The sequence below is a fragment of the Temnothorax americanus genome, unplaced genomic scaffold, assembly GCF_048541705.1.
Source record: "Temnothorax americanus isolate GAGA-0224 unplaced genomic scaffold, ASM4854170v1 Scaffold27, whole genome shotgun sequence".
In the NCBI taxonomy this organism is placed as follows: domain Eukaryota; kingdom Metazoa; phylum Arthropoda; class Insecta; order Hymenoptera; family Formicidae; genus Temnothorax; species Temnothorax americanus.
Window position 1 is genome coordinate 2,338,121 of NW_027509411.1, and position 16,820 is coordinate 2,354,940.

General features: G+C 34.7%; 2 protein-coding genes and 1 long non-coding RNA gene across 4 annotated transcripts in view; all 3 read right to left on the minus strand.

The window, feature by feature from the left end:
• Window positions 1-552: 552 nt before the first annotated feature.
• On the minus strand, window positions 553-2,225 carry LOC143899392 (uncharacterized). Its single transcript, XM_077409650.1, has one exon. The coding sequence runs from the start codon at window positions 2,077-2,079 to the stop codon at window positions 553-555; it is 1,527 nt and encodes a 508-aa protein (XP_077265776.1). The 5' UTR covers window positions 2,080-2,225.
• LOC143899490 (uncharacterized) lies at window positions 2,223-7,265 on the minus strand. Its single transcript, XR_013257514.1, has 3 exons — window positions 7,184-7,265; window positions 3,820-3,876; window positions 2,223-2,464 (listed from the first exon to the last, which is right to left on the minus strand). It is a non-coding gene; the product is annotated as an uncharacterized LOC143899490 (long non-coding RNA).
• A 2,428-nt stretch (window positions 7,266-9,693) lies between these two features.
• The window catches only part of LOC143899376 (sex-regulated protein janus-A), an 80,664-nt gene continuing 73,537 nt past the window's right edge, over window positions 9,694-16,820 (minus strand). For both annotated transcript variants that reach the window (XM_077409634.1, XM_077409635.1), the window contains exons 3-4: window positions 12,863-12,990; window positions 9,694-10,011 (exon numbers count right to left, since the gene is read on the minus strand). In XM_077409634.1, the coding sequence (XP_077265760.1) occupies window positions 9,919-10,011; window positions 12,863-12,990 (221 nt within the window). In that variant the 3' untranslated portion in view covers window positions 9,694-9,918. The remainder of the gene's footprint in view (window positions 10,012-12,862; window positions 12,991-16,820) is intronic.

The following is a 16,820-nucleotide window of genomic DNA, read 5'->3' on the forward strand; positions in this document are numbered from 1 at the left end:
TTGGAAAGAAAAAATTATAGATAGATGAAACGAAATCGTTGAACGGATAAATGGATACACTATCAATCGCAGAGCTGACGGAAGATGAACGAGTCGGCCTTAAATTGTTAACAATTATCGATCCAGGAGACCGAATCTCTAATTTCATAGATCTCGCAGATCGCTGCTGCGCACATTTAGTCCCGATTTTACGATTCTTCTATAAAACCTGTTTTTTACTATCATATTTCGTGATTTTCCATACATTCATCACTTGATAAAAATAAAAATTCGCACAATGTTCTTCATATATCGTTGAACAACGTCGGTCATTATTTCGTGAAAATGTCGAAATTTTTGACAAAAAGCAATTTACATGTACATAAGTCAATATTTCGTATATGAAACAATTGCAATCTAAACGAACGTTTAATTTTGATTGAAGAAATTATTTGACGTTTTAAACTCGTTTAATGTAAATCCGCTTTTTGTTGAAAATTTCTCATTTTTTAGCTATGTACCCATCAGAAAATGCTGAGCAATTATTGTGCTGTACATTACTCGCGCGATGCTTCAAGATGTCGATGCTTCCTTTTTCATCCTACGGTCGCAGCCAGTCTCCCGTTTTAAATTGCACGGCTTTTTATACGGAGGACAGTAGTGCACGGCAGTGGGACAAGGATATTTCTTCTTCAACTTACACGGTTGTATCGAGGGCTGTCGCTTAGCGATCTTCTTCGTCTCGTAGAACGGGCACGGTCCAGGATGTACTTTGCGCGGTGGTGGACAGGGACAAAGTGCGACAGGTGCATACGGTGGCTTCGGCAATGGAGGCGGAGCACAAATTTGCTTCTTTCGCACGTTGATCTGTTTAATCTCTATGTGTGATTTATCATCCTTCTGGAAGTGTTCCGGCATCAGTGGGCACGGTTTAGGCTTCGCGAACTTCGGCGGGGGGCACGTCACCTCCGCGTACTCCATCTTCGGTGGTGGAACAGTTCGGGGCAGTTCGCACTTGCCTATTGGCAGACAAGTCTTCCTACATGCAGGATCCACGACCTTCTTCTCCAGCTTCGGTTTTTGTCTCGCTTTCTCCTTGTTTCGCACCTGCGACTTATCACACTTGACCTTCTCTTGGCGATAAACGCTCTTTTCCTTGCGACGTCGGCCACTCTCATCAGTCTTCTTCACCTCGGTCGGTTTGCAGATTTCATCTATTTCCTTGCAAGTGGAAGGCTTGTTAGAATCTGATTTAGCAAATGGGAACAGAGAACTGTGAAATCCTCGCCAGTAAATCCTGTGTAGGGAAATCGGATAACAGGGGCCGCGATAAACGGACGTCTTATGCGTTTTGTTCCTTTGTGATTTTGAAAGTCTCTTGGGTGCTTCCTGAATGTTTCTGGAAACATCTTGCGAAAGTAAATGTGGGCAAGATGAGTAAAACGTAGAAAATGAAGGATATTGTTTACAAGGTTCTGATGGAGATGGAAGTTTCTGTAATAGATATTGTAATTTCAGACGCTTTAAGTATTTAGAAGACGGTGCTAATGATTTTAAGCTTTCGGAATGTTTCAGAAATTGTGAACCCTTCTCATAACATTTCTTCGAAGATGATGACTTCTCAATGGGCTTTGGGCATAAAGCGGAACGTAGCAAACTGACTGATGACTCGTGACGACCAGGTAGCGGCGGTAGAAAATATTTCTCAATAAATGAATACGATTTCAAGGATGATAGACGGGAAGGCGAGGATGACGCCGTCGAATCTGACATTGCTGGTGCTGGTTTATTTGAAAGTGGCAGTTTACATTTCGTCATGAATGAACGCTTTAATTGTTTTCTTGATTGTTCGTGAGTCCAACCGAATGCTTTATGCTTTAAAAGGATGTTTTTAGGCTCGTTCTTGAAAAAACTAAAGTCTCTTGTACAAATCAATCCTGAGTTGAGCATATTTATCGAATAGAGTTTACAGTTCCATCGATTAAGCCCTAATCTTCCTGTTCCAAAGGTAGGTCCCAAATTATATCCAGTTCTCGAAATAGGACACTCCTCCGCTATTCCCATAGGAGCCCTCGGTAAACTGTTTAGAAAAGCTTCCATATGTTCGAACTTCTTAACTGTCTGCGGGATTTGAAATAACAGAGAGATGAAAAAAGAGAGAAAAACATATATTTATATTTTGTCTAGAAATAATAATAGTTCTCCATTTCCATCAGACAACATTTACGATAACCGCTGATACCTCCACGTACCTTCTGTCTCTTACCGACGCAATTCAGCATTTTTCTTCCTCGCACGGTGTCTTGGGTGGGCATTTTACGCAGAATGGCTTTCTTTTGGGCTTTGGCTTGGAGGGATAGCCCGGTGGTTCGGCGGGCCGACAGGGGCCCTTGGGTGGATCGCACGGATTCCTTTTCGGTTTACCAGGTGCGTCCTCGCCACAGTCTGGCTCACCTAGCCGCAATACTCTGCCACTAACTGCCTGCTGGTTTTTACGTATTAAATCGTGGAGAATTTTGCTGCGCTTCGTCGATAATCACGCGGTAGTCCCAATCAGCGCTCTTGGCCCACCTCCCTCCTTTCAAGAGTTTATCAAAACAAAAGCAAAGCGCTTGTATTCTTTTACAGGAGTAAGGAAAACAATGACTCAATGCGGATAAAATTCACAAATATAATTAGACAGAGCTATAATCTAGCTTAATACGCCGACTAAGAGATATTCTGAGTTATAAAACAAAATCGATTCGTTGACTCGTTGTTCTCGTTTTCGTTGGCGATCTTTCTTTCCTTCTTTCCGTCCGTCGTAGCTTCAGTTTTTGGTACATCGTGTTTGGATCGGAAAACTCGGCGTTTGAACTCCGTTACTTTCTCGATCAGAGTTTGTAATTTTTCGACGGCGTCCTTGTTGGAAACTTTCTTTGACATCAGCATTGTTCGATCAGCATCCGTCAGTTCTTCGATGCTTGAAAAATACACATGCGTAATGTATCTCGTTAATGGACCTCCGTTGATGTATTTATTATTTTCAAACATCAACATTGTCGGTTCGAAATTTTCGTGCTCGTCCTCGAGACGCGGTGGTTTTTTGCTAGGGGTTTTTTTGCCCAGTTGATAGTCTTCTGTACCGATCTCCTCTTCGTATTCTTCACCTTGAGGGAAGTAATCGTCATTGCCCTGTCTGTCGTGCGACAACTTTGATTCGTCAAACTCACGATCGCTACATTGGCGAAGATTAGAGACAAAATGCTTGTGTGGAAAAGAAAAATTGGAACGATCCTTGTGATCAATTGCCAAATTATAATCTTGATGGAGATTATTGACAAAATTGATTCCCATAAACTGTTGACGTGAATTGGTGACCGATAAGGAACCTTTGTTAGTTTGGATCTGATTGGATTCGATCGGTTTTCCACTTTCGGCTATTTCTACTGTAGATTTCATCGGTGAACTTGATCTCTCTCTTCTCTGTAGAGAGAGGACGACCAAAACGATCAGAAATAGAATTTATAATAATTCATTATTTATATTTGAATAAGATTTCCTTTTTCACGTATATGTATTGTAAGATTTTGAACAGCTTAATGTAGCCAATTCAAAGAAAAGAGGCAGAAGGGAGGTGGAGCCACAGCGATCATTTATTCAGATCATTTTTGCGATTTTTCGATATTTTTAATTTCTTTAATTTAATCGCGTGTAAATCAAAAATAATATAAATAATATACTGAAATTATGCAAAATATCGATATAATTTTATAATTTATTTATCGAATAATAGTATGAAGAAGACAAATAAATAAATTCCTTCAGAAAAATAAAACAATAAGTATTCCGAAAGCTTACTTTGTCTATTCCAGAATCTTGAAGCCTGACAGTCGAATTTTCTTCTTTTGGTTGTAGCTGTAATGAAAAATTATCTGATGTCATATAATTGTTTAATTAAAGTATTTACACATAAAGTCATCTCCATAATTAAAAAGGTATAATTAAAAAATATACATTTGTACTGTGTAAAATAATATTTTTATTATTCACAGGATTTACAACAGAACATATTGTATATTTCACAGACATACTATAGAAACATTATTTTTTTTCTTTATTAATCACATCGTAATTTAAATACATCAACAAATCCGATAAATGAGATTTTTTTCTCAAATAATTCAGTTTGAAATTAACATGGACTTTTGGTGTTTGATATTTTGGTAATATTTGCTGAAACAAATTTTTAATCTGCTATGATGATTTCCTTACATAAAAAGAGATTGTTTCAAGAAACATTCTCACGTAAACACTGCATAGCTGGAATATTTTCAAGAGCCTTTTCTCTTTGCGTCGCCTTCAGAACACTCTGGCACCTTTTTTACAGGTGGACACGTTTTTTTCTCACATGGTTCAACTTTCTTAGTCTCTGAACAATCAGGCTTCTTAATTTCTTCTTTCCTCTTTATTTCTTCTTTCTTAATTTCGTCTTTCTTCTTGATCGCTTCTTTCTTGTCTGTCCTACACGGATCTGGGTCATGCAGTTCATAAAAAGTTTGTTCTTGCTTCACGGGACGTTGTCCACGGCCAGGATCTTTTCCTGTTCTAGAAATATCATCTTTTTTCCGTTTACACGGATGTTCTTGGACCTCCACCTTTCGCTCGCGAGTTTTACGGCAATCGCGGACACTTTTTTTATCGCAAGAACTCTTTCTTCCTTTGCAAATATCTACGTCTTGTCTTTTGGCTGCTTGTTTTCTTTTCTCGGAGCAATCAATCCTCTTTCTTTTCTCACATATCTTTTCTCTTTCCTGATATTTCCCTTTCGTCGTTTTACATCTCTCTCTTTTCTTACAAATATCATTCTCGTCTCTGTTCTTTCTTAGAGATTTTTTCCGTTGCATGCAAAACTCCCGTATCTTTTTCCGAATGCTGTCCTTCGGTCTGTCATCTTCGCAATCTTTTGATGCAGAGAGAATGACGCTGTTGGAAATTATGTCGGAGAACGGAATCACTTGGTTCACCGCAAAAATATTTTCCGAACAATACGAATCCGATGCGATTGTCGAATGTAATCGGATTTTGGCGTGCAGGTCTGGGAGTATGGATTTGATTTTGGAACATGTTCGCTTAATCCAATTTTCCTGTTCAACGACATTTAACGTATTGTCCGTCATTGTTCCGCTGTTGCGATTGAATAAAATTGCTTCGCGATTATTTTCACGCTTATGATTTATGAAATTTAGTGAAGACGAAGGAAATTTAATGCGACTGTAGATCTTGCGTAACAATCTCAGTTTATTGTTCGATAGCGCTTTCGGTATCGTCCAATCGGTCAATTTCTCTACTGCTCTGCAACGTGCTTCTATATTTGAAGGTACGCCGGCATTTCTAAAATTCTTCATCAATCTTCTCGCCGGCTTTTTACCATGATTTAACAAAGACATCGACAACGATTGACGATTATTTTCTTTCGCAATGAGCGCATCGCAGGATGAATATGTGATTTTTCTCGCTGTCTTAATCGATCGATGCTTCTTCGAGATTTTCACTTTTGGAATGACGTTTAGGTAGTGCTCCTGAAACGACGGATACATCAAGTCGGAGAAGCACTTGCGAATCGCGACGGTGGCGTAACCTCTTTGCCAGGTTTTTACGTTGCTGGAATCCTTCTCACCCAAGACTCTGGCGCGAGGACGTATCCTGCCGCACGCATTGCCCGCCTGAGGACAGACGGAGAGACGATTTCAAGATCAGTTCTCCTCTAGGCTCTTTTAGATTTATATATGGCCGCTGGTCTTCACCATTGATTAACTTTATTCGTAGTTTAGCTAATTTTATATCCCAGTTTATATTTCGTTTTTGTAAATATAAAATCTGAGTGTCGCCTCATATATCTTCAGTGTATGCTTCTTCAAGCTTCTAACGCCAGATTTCGGAACTTTACAATTATTTTAATATCTGCGGTACGTATCACGGTTGTTCATTTCATTTAAGCGATAATTTAAACAATTGCAAATGCCCAAAAAATTGTGTTAAATAAAATGTTTTACAAGGATTTGAGATGACAAATACATATAAAACTATATTTTCTTCAATAACATATAGAAATGTTCTGTAAATAGGAAGTTGATACCGGCCGTCGATCACACGAACACAAACGTGTGGATTCAACAATTCTTATTGTTCTACGCCAATAGAGCGAAAGATTCATGTTATGATAATTATTAAAATATATGCTTTGAAATCTCTCGAAACAACAAAATATATTCTTCAAAATCAAGATATCAAAATATTAAATATGAAAACCAGTCTCTCTGCTATCTACAGGTAGGTAAATTAAATAGAGAATTAAATAGAGAAAGAAATAAGAGATTAGAGAGAGAGAAAGAGAGAGAGAGAGAGAAAGAGAGAGAGAATCTATAGTTCTCTAAAGGGTTTATTATTTTCACAAACATAACTTAATGTTTAATCTAAGCTTAATAATAATATGAACTTTTAGTGAATAATTGAATCCGGGATTTAAAGATGTAATAAATATAATTCGAAAAAGCACGACAAACACTGATCTAACTTCTCTTCCAATTTAATAATTTTTATCTTATATTTGCACGTTAAAAAAAAATAATTTTATTTTATTTTGATAAATTATTCCACAAAAAAGATGTTTTTTTTTTCTAAATAAATTTTTATAAAGCTGCTTGTATTGAGCATATGTGCAATTATGTATTCAATATATTTTAAATTTGTGTCTCTATGAAAACTCAGGTAGCAGACGTAAAAAGGCATAATAATAACATCTTAATGACGTTTTTAAAGTCAACAATATGTCATTAAGGCTGCGGTCCATTTGATGCTACAAATGCTTCAAAGAATTCTTCTTCTCCTTTCTTTCAATGAAGAAAGAAGAAGAAAAAGAACGCTTCGAAGCACTTGTAACATCAAATGGACCGCAGCCTAAGATGTGTTTAGGTATCATCCTGCTACCTAGAAACTTATCACATAGTTATGATTAATTTAATGTTTATATAGGAATAACCCTAAGTTCTATTTTAATTCTACTCCTTAAAGTGGATAATTCTCTCAAGTAATTTTGGGTATAAAAAAGTGTATAATTTTATCTTTAATGACGATTATATAGTGCGAAACACACGGGATTGAAATAATTTCTTAATAATAAATTTTAAGCCATAAGTATTACCAAGATTTATTTTTCCCTTACCTTTGGCATTATTTCCTCGATGGGTATCAATGGGTTATTAAATGTTGCAGCTCCTTCTGCTATTGGTAAACGATAAAGAGCTTCCACCAATTTCTCTATCTGACTCTACATAAAAAAAACGATTAGTTTATTATACAATTTTTTTTAGATTTAATATATTATTTTATTTTGCATTTAAATACGCAACAATTTTACTTAAGAGAGATTCAAACTTATTTATATATTTCAAACGAAGGATAATCATAATTCTAAATAATAAAAGTAATAAGGATATTCTAAATAAAAATAATTCTAAAAAAGGACGACATATTCGTTAGCTTATATTCAAAATTATAAAAAATACTTCAATAATTTCATAAAAATCTAATTTATTGCTTAATAATATATTAGCAAAACAAAATGTTTACATATAGTTAATAAAAAATTTACGATTAATAGAATATAATTAACAGACTTTGATACTCTCTGATATATTCACACAAATGGAAATAAATAATAAATAAGTTTATATTTTACCCTTCCGTTATTTTCTTCATGATTATTATTGTCTGTTTGCCTCGCCCTAATCGCTGCATTTGAACGACTGCCTTCGCCCGAACAGGATTTCTTCGCCATTGTTAGCGTTTCTGATGGCTATTTTATTGATATTTATTTATGATAATAACTTGTGACAATTTAAATATTATACTAAATTTTTTAGCGAATTGTCAATAATGAGTGACTTACGATAGGTTTGAATGGCTCCTCATCATAGAAATTGTAATTCGGTAAAGGTCTATTGACAGCCGCCACATCGTATAACGCAAGGGCATTCAGTTTCGCGCTATTTTTTAATAACTGGGATAGAGTTTGACTGATTTCTCCGGCGCCACAAATCAGGGCAATCTAGGTGATCATTTTTAATTAATACATCGACATATTATTAAAAAGGACATAAGTAAGACGACATAATGTATGGAAATGTGTAATGAGAGAGAGAGAGAATCGAGTAGAAACGTACAAGATGAAATTACCAAATGAAAATCTTTCGATATGTCGGAAGTCAATTAAATCGTACCTTGAAACTTTTTTCACCAATATGAATCCGGCGTGACCCAAGGGACTTCACGACTGATTTTGCGGCTCGGGAAAACATGGTAAAGTATCCAAACTAACTTGAAAATTTTTTAACGTCTCCCTCGGACGTCCGACATGTCTAAATTGATTGAACACACGGCGTTTGTTACAAAATAAGCATCGACTCTTTCAATTTCAATTGTTCGAATACATATGGCAAAAATTTAAGATATCACGCGATTTTACACTCGAAATGTTTTATGCGAATATATGTATATGAATAAATAACTTAAAAAATACTTGAATCAACTTAAATTAACAAAGTAATATTTTAATCAAAATTGCAATAATGTAGAAATATCTTTTTCAAGATTGAAATTTTCATTTCGACTTTAGAATATTAAATTAAATTAAATTGATTTATATATAACAAAGTCTATATATCAATAAAAAAATTAGAATAGATATTAGGTATAAATTAAGTTTAATTAAATTTATATAAAATTTATTTAAATAACCATATTTTAAACATGATACAAACAGAAATTTTAATATATATAATAGATATATTTTTTCAATTTTTTGTATGTAATATGCGGATTATTAATAAGATCCACGTAATTAATGTTGCATTCGTATTCTACACTGCATGATGCAGTCATCTAGTATTGCAGCAAGAAAGCAGAAAATCGATCAAATCAGCGGTAATCCATGGAGGCCATCAAAACCTGTTTCTGTTACCGATTACCGCTCTATTAGTTCGCTGAAATACCGACTGTGCATAAGGTAGCTCACTTATATCGTAGAATGATATATCGCAATATATCATCGAATTATTCCATCTCTAACTACGATCTAAAATGCAACTTACCTTCTTATCATTGTCAGTAGAAAATAGGAAATTATTGATTAATAAATAATTAATAAATAATAAGATACTCTTTAGATGTATTACTCTTTCAGATGAATGAAGACGCATTCATATTTTGATTCAAGAGAGGAAAAGAGAGATATGGCATATAGATATATAAAACCAAATATATACATATACTAATTGTAAGTTATTAACAAAGACTTCGTAGAGTGGAGCATTTTCACGAAGAGAAATAAATAAATTTCAGGAAAGGATGTAAATGAATATCTTTCTTTAATTCTAACTATTTAACTTGCTCACATTTTCATACAAAATAGTATTCCATAAAAGAGGTAGAAGAAATTTTAGAAAAGGAAAAATGTAAATGAATATCTTTCTTTAATTCTAACTATTTAACTTGCTTGTAATTTTATAGAATATAGTATGCTAAAATAGGCAGAAGAAATTTTAGAGGATATAAATGAATGAGATTTTGTTTAATTTTACTTATTTAATTTACTTGCATTTTCACACACATACAATATAGTAGGTGTGCCATAAAACAGAAGAATCTCTTTAGAGAATAATATAAGTAAATAGCTTTCTTTAATTTCAATTTATTTATTTACTTACATTTTTATACATTTTTATACTTTTTCCACAAAACAGTGAGATAATTACGATGTTTAATAATTAAGACACACATTTAATTTCATTCCGATACGCACATACATTTTAATAGTGTACAAAACAAGATTTAATCCTATATATATTTATTAAGTTGAAAAATAAAGTAACATATCGCGCCACATCATGTATCTTCTAGTTAGTAACCGTCGTCTGAACACGTGATGTTGTAGGTAGGATACTTTTTCTTCAATATCTCGACCGATATTTGATGATCAGCTTTGCCAAAACCCTGCGAACCGAATTAATAATCGATAATAATTAATCGCATATCACATCCTCGTAAATCAATGTAAAATATTGTCGTGTCATTCGTGACCTTTACGTGACAAAGTTTAGGCCATTTCAGTAGGCTCAGTTAACAGCATATTCGCTAGCATAACGAACTACCCGGCAGCAATTATTGCGAGAATAGACCTCGCGTTATTTTCAGTTTTACTTTTACATAAAGTATATATGCTTGACATCTCCACAACTGTCGCGTTGCCTGCAGCAACGCGCAAAAAGAAAGGCAAGAAAAAGAAAATAAAGAAAGCGGAAATTAAGCTTCCGGATATACTTTTTTAGATAAAATTTTAGACAGAAAAACTGAAGTGTATATGTCATTTTGAAGGAAACTAAATGCAAATGGCAGTAAAAAAAGATCCTCAGATGAGCAAAAATAATTTCTGAGTTCAAAAGAATTGCAATATAAATGCACTAAATAGCGAAAATGAATAAATCAATAGATTTGCTTATGATAATTATATGATTAATATTAATATTGAATCATGTTGAAATGTCACGTGTACCTATATATAATATGTAACGCTTGCATGGCAAAAATCACGATTGCATGAAATATTTTACAGTTTCTAACCGGAAAGAACATCGCGATTGTTATAGGTATTGGTAAAATATTTCAAAATTTTTCAATTTTTCTGGATGTAATATCAATGCCCTTTTCGCAGAAATTTTACGATATTGCTAATGCAATATCCCGCGTTCCTGCGGGATTGGGAATAATCTTCAAAATGTCGGAAGCCAAATAAAATACACGGCCGTTGCTCGTAGCTGTGACTGGCGATGCGAAAACAGAGCACCCAGGGTGATGTTTAAATTATACTCTCCCCCGTGCGTCGACGGATTTAAAAAGGGTGGCTCTCTTGATTAAGCCTAATACCAGCAACCGTTCGATTTTCTATCCGAACGATTCTTAGCTTCTTCAATATATTCGATTCAAATCTCTTCCTTAAATCTCGCGTTTAAAAAAATATTCTCTTGTTAATCTTACTCGACTCTCGTAATATGAATTATTCATCTCCCGAGATGGATTGCGAATTTCAATTTAAATTTTCGAATAAACGATCTGGGATGCTTCCGCCACTTTAAAATATATATCAATTCGTTCATTTCTTATATAACGATATCCATACGACTACTAAGATACGAGTATTCGTGTTTCCTCTGGCATAGGTTGAGTGCAACATCGTGTTTGGGGCGTTTATATTTCACGAAACGCGCGGCATTGCGATATTTATCGTACTTCTTATACAACTTAAATTTATTTACTGAAGATAACGGTAACCTGATACCGTCCTGACTTCCACAAATTGCCACTTGCCACCAAATCGAAATTATACAACTCTTTGTAAACTTTATACAATATAGTATTTAAATTTACATTGAGCACGGTAACTAGTAGCTCTGACGTCAAGAATTTTATTGAAGAATGATAGCATTAAAGCAGTTCTGTTTTAAATAAAATAAACTGTATATCTCTGTTTTCGAATAAATAAAGCAAAATATATTAAATATTCTGGAAATAAAATTCCATTCAATACAATTAAGATATTTATACGATACGATAATCATCGATATGGTAATATAGTTCTTATAAAATTTATATGAGAGGAAGAATAGAAAATGAGGAAAATATTGCTGCAAATAAGAATGTAAACGCCCGTTTTGCAACACGCCCGTAATAATTGGCTTATATACTATTTACGCAAAATATTATCGTAAATGGCGTAATATGGCCCGATAAAATCCAGCGACGTTACGGAAGTCGACAAACATTTCCGAGTTTACGTAAATGCAATTGCAATTTTACGCTTGGAGGTCGATCGACCAGCTTCAAGGTTTACAGCATTTATACGCTTCGAAATATTCGCGGATGGCACGAAATAGCGAAATTTTTGTACCTTTTATTATTGAATGCAAAATACCTAATTTATTGCCGATTTACTGATTATTGAAATAAAAAAGCAAAACACCCCTTTTTGGGAATGTCCTCTGAGTTTAAATTTAAAGAACGATATGGACGTCAACGTCTCATTTGAATTCTTTTCAACTATCATGTTATTTGCACGTTTGTAGTAACGTAATAATGAGAGATACGGAGTAAAGACTATACTCCGCTGAAAGAAACTCTTGTTTTATACACATACAATTCTATAGTAGCTGATGAAACACGCCTAACTTTCTATTCGATTGTGTTTGCGTGAGAAAGGCACGAATTCTCTCGGGCCGACAAATTTAATCTGCTAAAGTTCGACATATGATGTCGCGTGGGCGTGAAGCTCGTGACGAGCAACAGAGAGCAGGGGTGAAATTGTTCATGCGCCGTTAATCATATTAGGTATTGCGACGCGTATTTCTCCGCCCGTGTTTAAAGCATTGCCCTGACATCACCGTAATATCACGGCTCACTTTGGACATTCACATGTCGATGACCAATTGTCAATTTTACTTCGATAGTTGCAAATGTAATTGCGACTAACATGAGGACGTCGGACAATGAATGGAATATTCATGCAGCGCGCAACATGGCAATGAATAATAGTATAAAAAGTTAATTGGAAAATATAGAAATATACAGGATTACTATCGGGAAACTTAAACAAACTGTTATTTTGTTATGAATGGACAGAATGAAATAGATTGAACACTATAGCTGTATTATAGGAGAAACCCGTTATTTTCATTAGCATCTGGTGTGTAAGAGGAACACGTGTGAAAAATAAAATATTTTTACGACAGTCAAATCAGGAAAAATTGATTGAATAATAAATATCTCAATATATATAAATTCCGAAACTTACTTGCGAATATCCATAAATTTTGATTGTTTTCTCGTCGGGGTCGTGCTCAATTCTTCCACCGCCCACGCAATTCGCTTGAAGACCAGCGTGTTTTTTTATTTGTTCGTCCACCTGATCGAATATGTCAGCTGAAACATAAATAAAATAACGCGCATGATAATTTCGTACAACTTTAAGACTTGCGAACTAATCAGTTGGGATTGCATTACGAGGTGAAGTGCGTAAAAGTAACTTGTAGCATTAACATGTACTGGATAGCGATCATGTGACTTTTTCCCTAGGGCGGAAATGTGAAGAGTGAAAATTTTTGCCATTAAGTTGAATGGTGAAACTTTTCACTTCTCACGTTTCCGTTTTAGGGGAAAAGATACATGATCGATCCCCTGGCCCTGGACTAGTTTTCTTGCATTCGCGGTTAACTCGCGGTAACTAAGTTTGTATTGTTCTGTAAAAATACTTAATGTATATTTTCTTAAGTGATGCTTGCATAAGCTCAACAGAAAGATGCTTTTATCAATGATAAACTCTTCTGACTCGAATATAAGCGACAAAACTGTTAAAGGGAAAATTTGACAAACAGTAAATCACGCGAGAAATAAACAGAATCGCAATCATCCCTTACATCAGTATTGCTATTTCCCGTTTCAAAGAGAAGACGACAGCCATGATTTCCGGCGCTTTCTCTATCGCTTCCCGCTCTTTCAAAAGTCGCGGAGAATTGTGCCGGATTACAACGTACCGATCGCAACGGGAGCGAACGCTAATCGCCCGATCCCTTCGGAGGGTATACTTATACGTTCGACATTGTCGCAAATTGCACGTCCCTCGGCAAGTAATGTACGAATTGCGCTTCTCGTCTGAAACGCGATACGGATCCGCGACGAAAATCCACACGCGCGTATTGGTAAGTATCGAACGGTCAATCAGGCGCCATATTGTGCGCCATCCGCATGTGTCTCTGCACCCGATACGGAAATGTTGAAAAGAAAGACTTAGTAGCGACTCGCGGAAAAATTGGGAAAAGCAACGTGGCTTGTCCGTGCGTATGAGCCCATGTGTAAGAAACGTTCTTTGAAACGCATGCTCTATAACGCTTTACACGCATTGTAACGCGATAAAGTGCATCCTACATATGCGAGGTGAGATAGACGATAAAAAAGGAGGATTTTTTTCCTCTATAAAACCAAAACGGAGCGCGAAATGCATCATGCAAAATGCATAAAAACCTGTCACCGTGGCACGACAGCGCAGCAAAAATTCCTATTAAATTTATCGACGCGTGCTACCTCACGCGTATCTCAAGGCTTATATATAAGTCACTCGCTTTGCAAACACGAAATTTTTGCTATTTTCCAATTTTATTTTAAATGTTATCAATGTAACGTAAAATTATATTAAATAATTTTCTATTATATTTTTTAATTACTTAATACAATTTTGTATTAAATATAACATAATATCAAAAGTGACCTTTAGAAATAATGTTAAAAAAATTTATGTAACGTATTTAATATAAAATATTATGTTATATTTAATACAAAATTGTATTAAGTAATTATATATGTATATGTATGTAGAGATATATAATTTTATATCAAATATAAAAAATTTATGCCATTTCCAAGTGTCACCTCGACACAGAACACGCCAGCTTCGAAAAATCTGATCATACATATTGTGGAGGACATAAGTAACGAAGCCGAGAATCATTTTTCACCTTCCATGAAAAATGATCCATGAAAAATGAAAATGTGCGCAATAGCTTAAGAGCTGAGAGGGTTCGAGAAATTGGAAACTTTTTAGAAATGACTTTCGAACTTTTCCTCTTTTTTTCTCTTTAGAGAGCTTGACTCTGTCAAGGATAATGCTAACAGGTTCAATACTATATTGCTTGATCTTGCTCTAAATTGCACAGTTATCCAACAAGATTACAATACGCGTAACTTCTTACATTTTCTTCTTTCTTCGTTTTTCCACGAACATTCCTTTTCTCTTATTCGTTTTATTTCTTTGGTAATTAGGGTGTGTCTTCGCGTTTCCTCGTTATTCGAATAAGCATGTTCGTAACGAGCAACGCACCTACTGATTGGATCACGTTGCTGCCTGCCTTGAGACAAACGGTATTCCAGATAAGACATTCTATACAAAATCCATAAAAAAAATCTCTCGTTTCCATGAAAAAAAACTCTCAACTTTCAAGCCGAAGGAATTATGATAAATGGGAATAAAGAATATATGATCCGTAGAATCCCCTTATTTCTTCAACATAACAACTGACAAAATAAAATAAAATTAATGACACTTGAAAAAGCGCACAACTTTCTTATTGTTCAATATAGCAATATTTACAACAGGAGAATTATATCTAAATATCTTTATTCTAACTGTCAATTATAATAACATAATTTTCATAATTATCATATAATTATTAAACAATTACACTAATTAAATTATTTAAAATTTTGATCAAGTTTGTTTTCTGAATAAATAAATTATTCGTTGAGATCTGTATTTGTTAAACTGAAAAATGTAATGAATAATAATATATAAAAAAAAACACATGTGGATGAATTACAACAATATAATCTTCTATTGTTAAATATTCATAAAACTAAATCATTGGCGGGTCTCCACAACGTGGTCTCTGCGGTAACAAAGGCAGCGAGGATCGTGTACGTTCTGAATTAAAAAAAGAGGGACAAGAAAGATCGTCGACAAGGGAGAATCGGAACAGGCAGTTTTATCCCCGTCTCAGTGTTCATGAGCCTTTAACTTCCATGGAAAAGCGCATATATCTTGTCCTTCCGGGTCTATGTGTTGCCCATTAAGTCCTCCCTATCTCCCTATTCAGAAAACAAGGACTGAGGACAAAAGGTGAAGGTAAAGGGGCGTAGGTTACGCAGGGGAGTTCGCTCGGAGTGCGTAAAGGCAATGAGAAATAATAGGAGAAATGGTCGGAGACCAACGTGCAGAAATCAGCACAAACGGAGAAAGATCTTTGAACGTATAGACGGAAGGTACTGCTTTACGATTTGGATAGATCGCCAAACTGATTCTTGTGCTAAGAAAAGTGCATCATCGATTGCTTCGTCCGATAAAACTACCGAAATAGAGACGTGCCATCACTGGATCTGAATTATTACTTGTATATCTAAAAAAAACGTTATTTATCTCTATATATATATATAAATGTTATGGAACCAACGAGTCTAGTGACAAAGATCGACAGAGAAGTGCATCGGTAATAAGCAGCATGGTCGTTGTTTAACTAACATTTCGAAAAACGATGTCTAAGAATAACGATTTATTCCATAGACGTCTCACTATATAAACGTTTAATATAAATTTAATAAATTAATTTAAAACATAATGTATGCACTTTATATATAAAATATACTTTTTATCTGACACACAATAAATAATTAAACAAAAACTCAATATATTTACTCGTAAAGTCATATGAAACGCAAAGCAAAATATAATATCCTTCTCAATTTCAACGCAAATCCATTTTATATATAAAGAGGAACTTATAAATTATGAGTTTGCTCAACTCTTGCTTCGAGATTTCCGCACATCATATTTTAGATAATTTCTGTGCAGAAATATTCTGTAAAGCAAGTAATAGACAAATAGACAATTAGTAGGTATCAATATCATTTAAAAATCAATCAATCTTTTCAATACAGATTAAACAGATACAACTTTAAGTTAGTTAAGCAGATTACATCATTTCAAAATCTCTTATCATCAAAATCTCGTCATCGTCTGCTGTCGGCTATCGCTAGCAGCATCAAGAAGTTTGATCAATTTTTACGAAACTCGTCAGAAGAGAAAAGAGATTAACAAGAAATTGCGATTGCAGATTGGCAAAATTGATCCTGCATAAACGACGTCCATAATTTGATTTCTTGTTAACCTGCCATTTTCATAATGAGTTCACTCAAAATCAACAAGA

Excerpts from the sequence above, each read along its gene's own strand:
- LOC143899392 (XM_077409650.1), bottom strand. The coding sequence starts at position 2,079 with ATGGAAGCTTTTCTAAACAGTTTACCGAGGGCTCCTATGGGAATAGCG.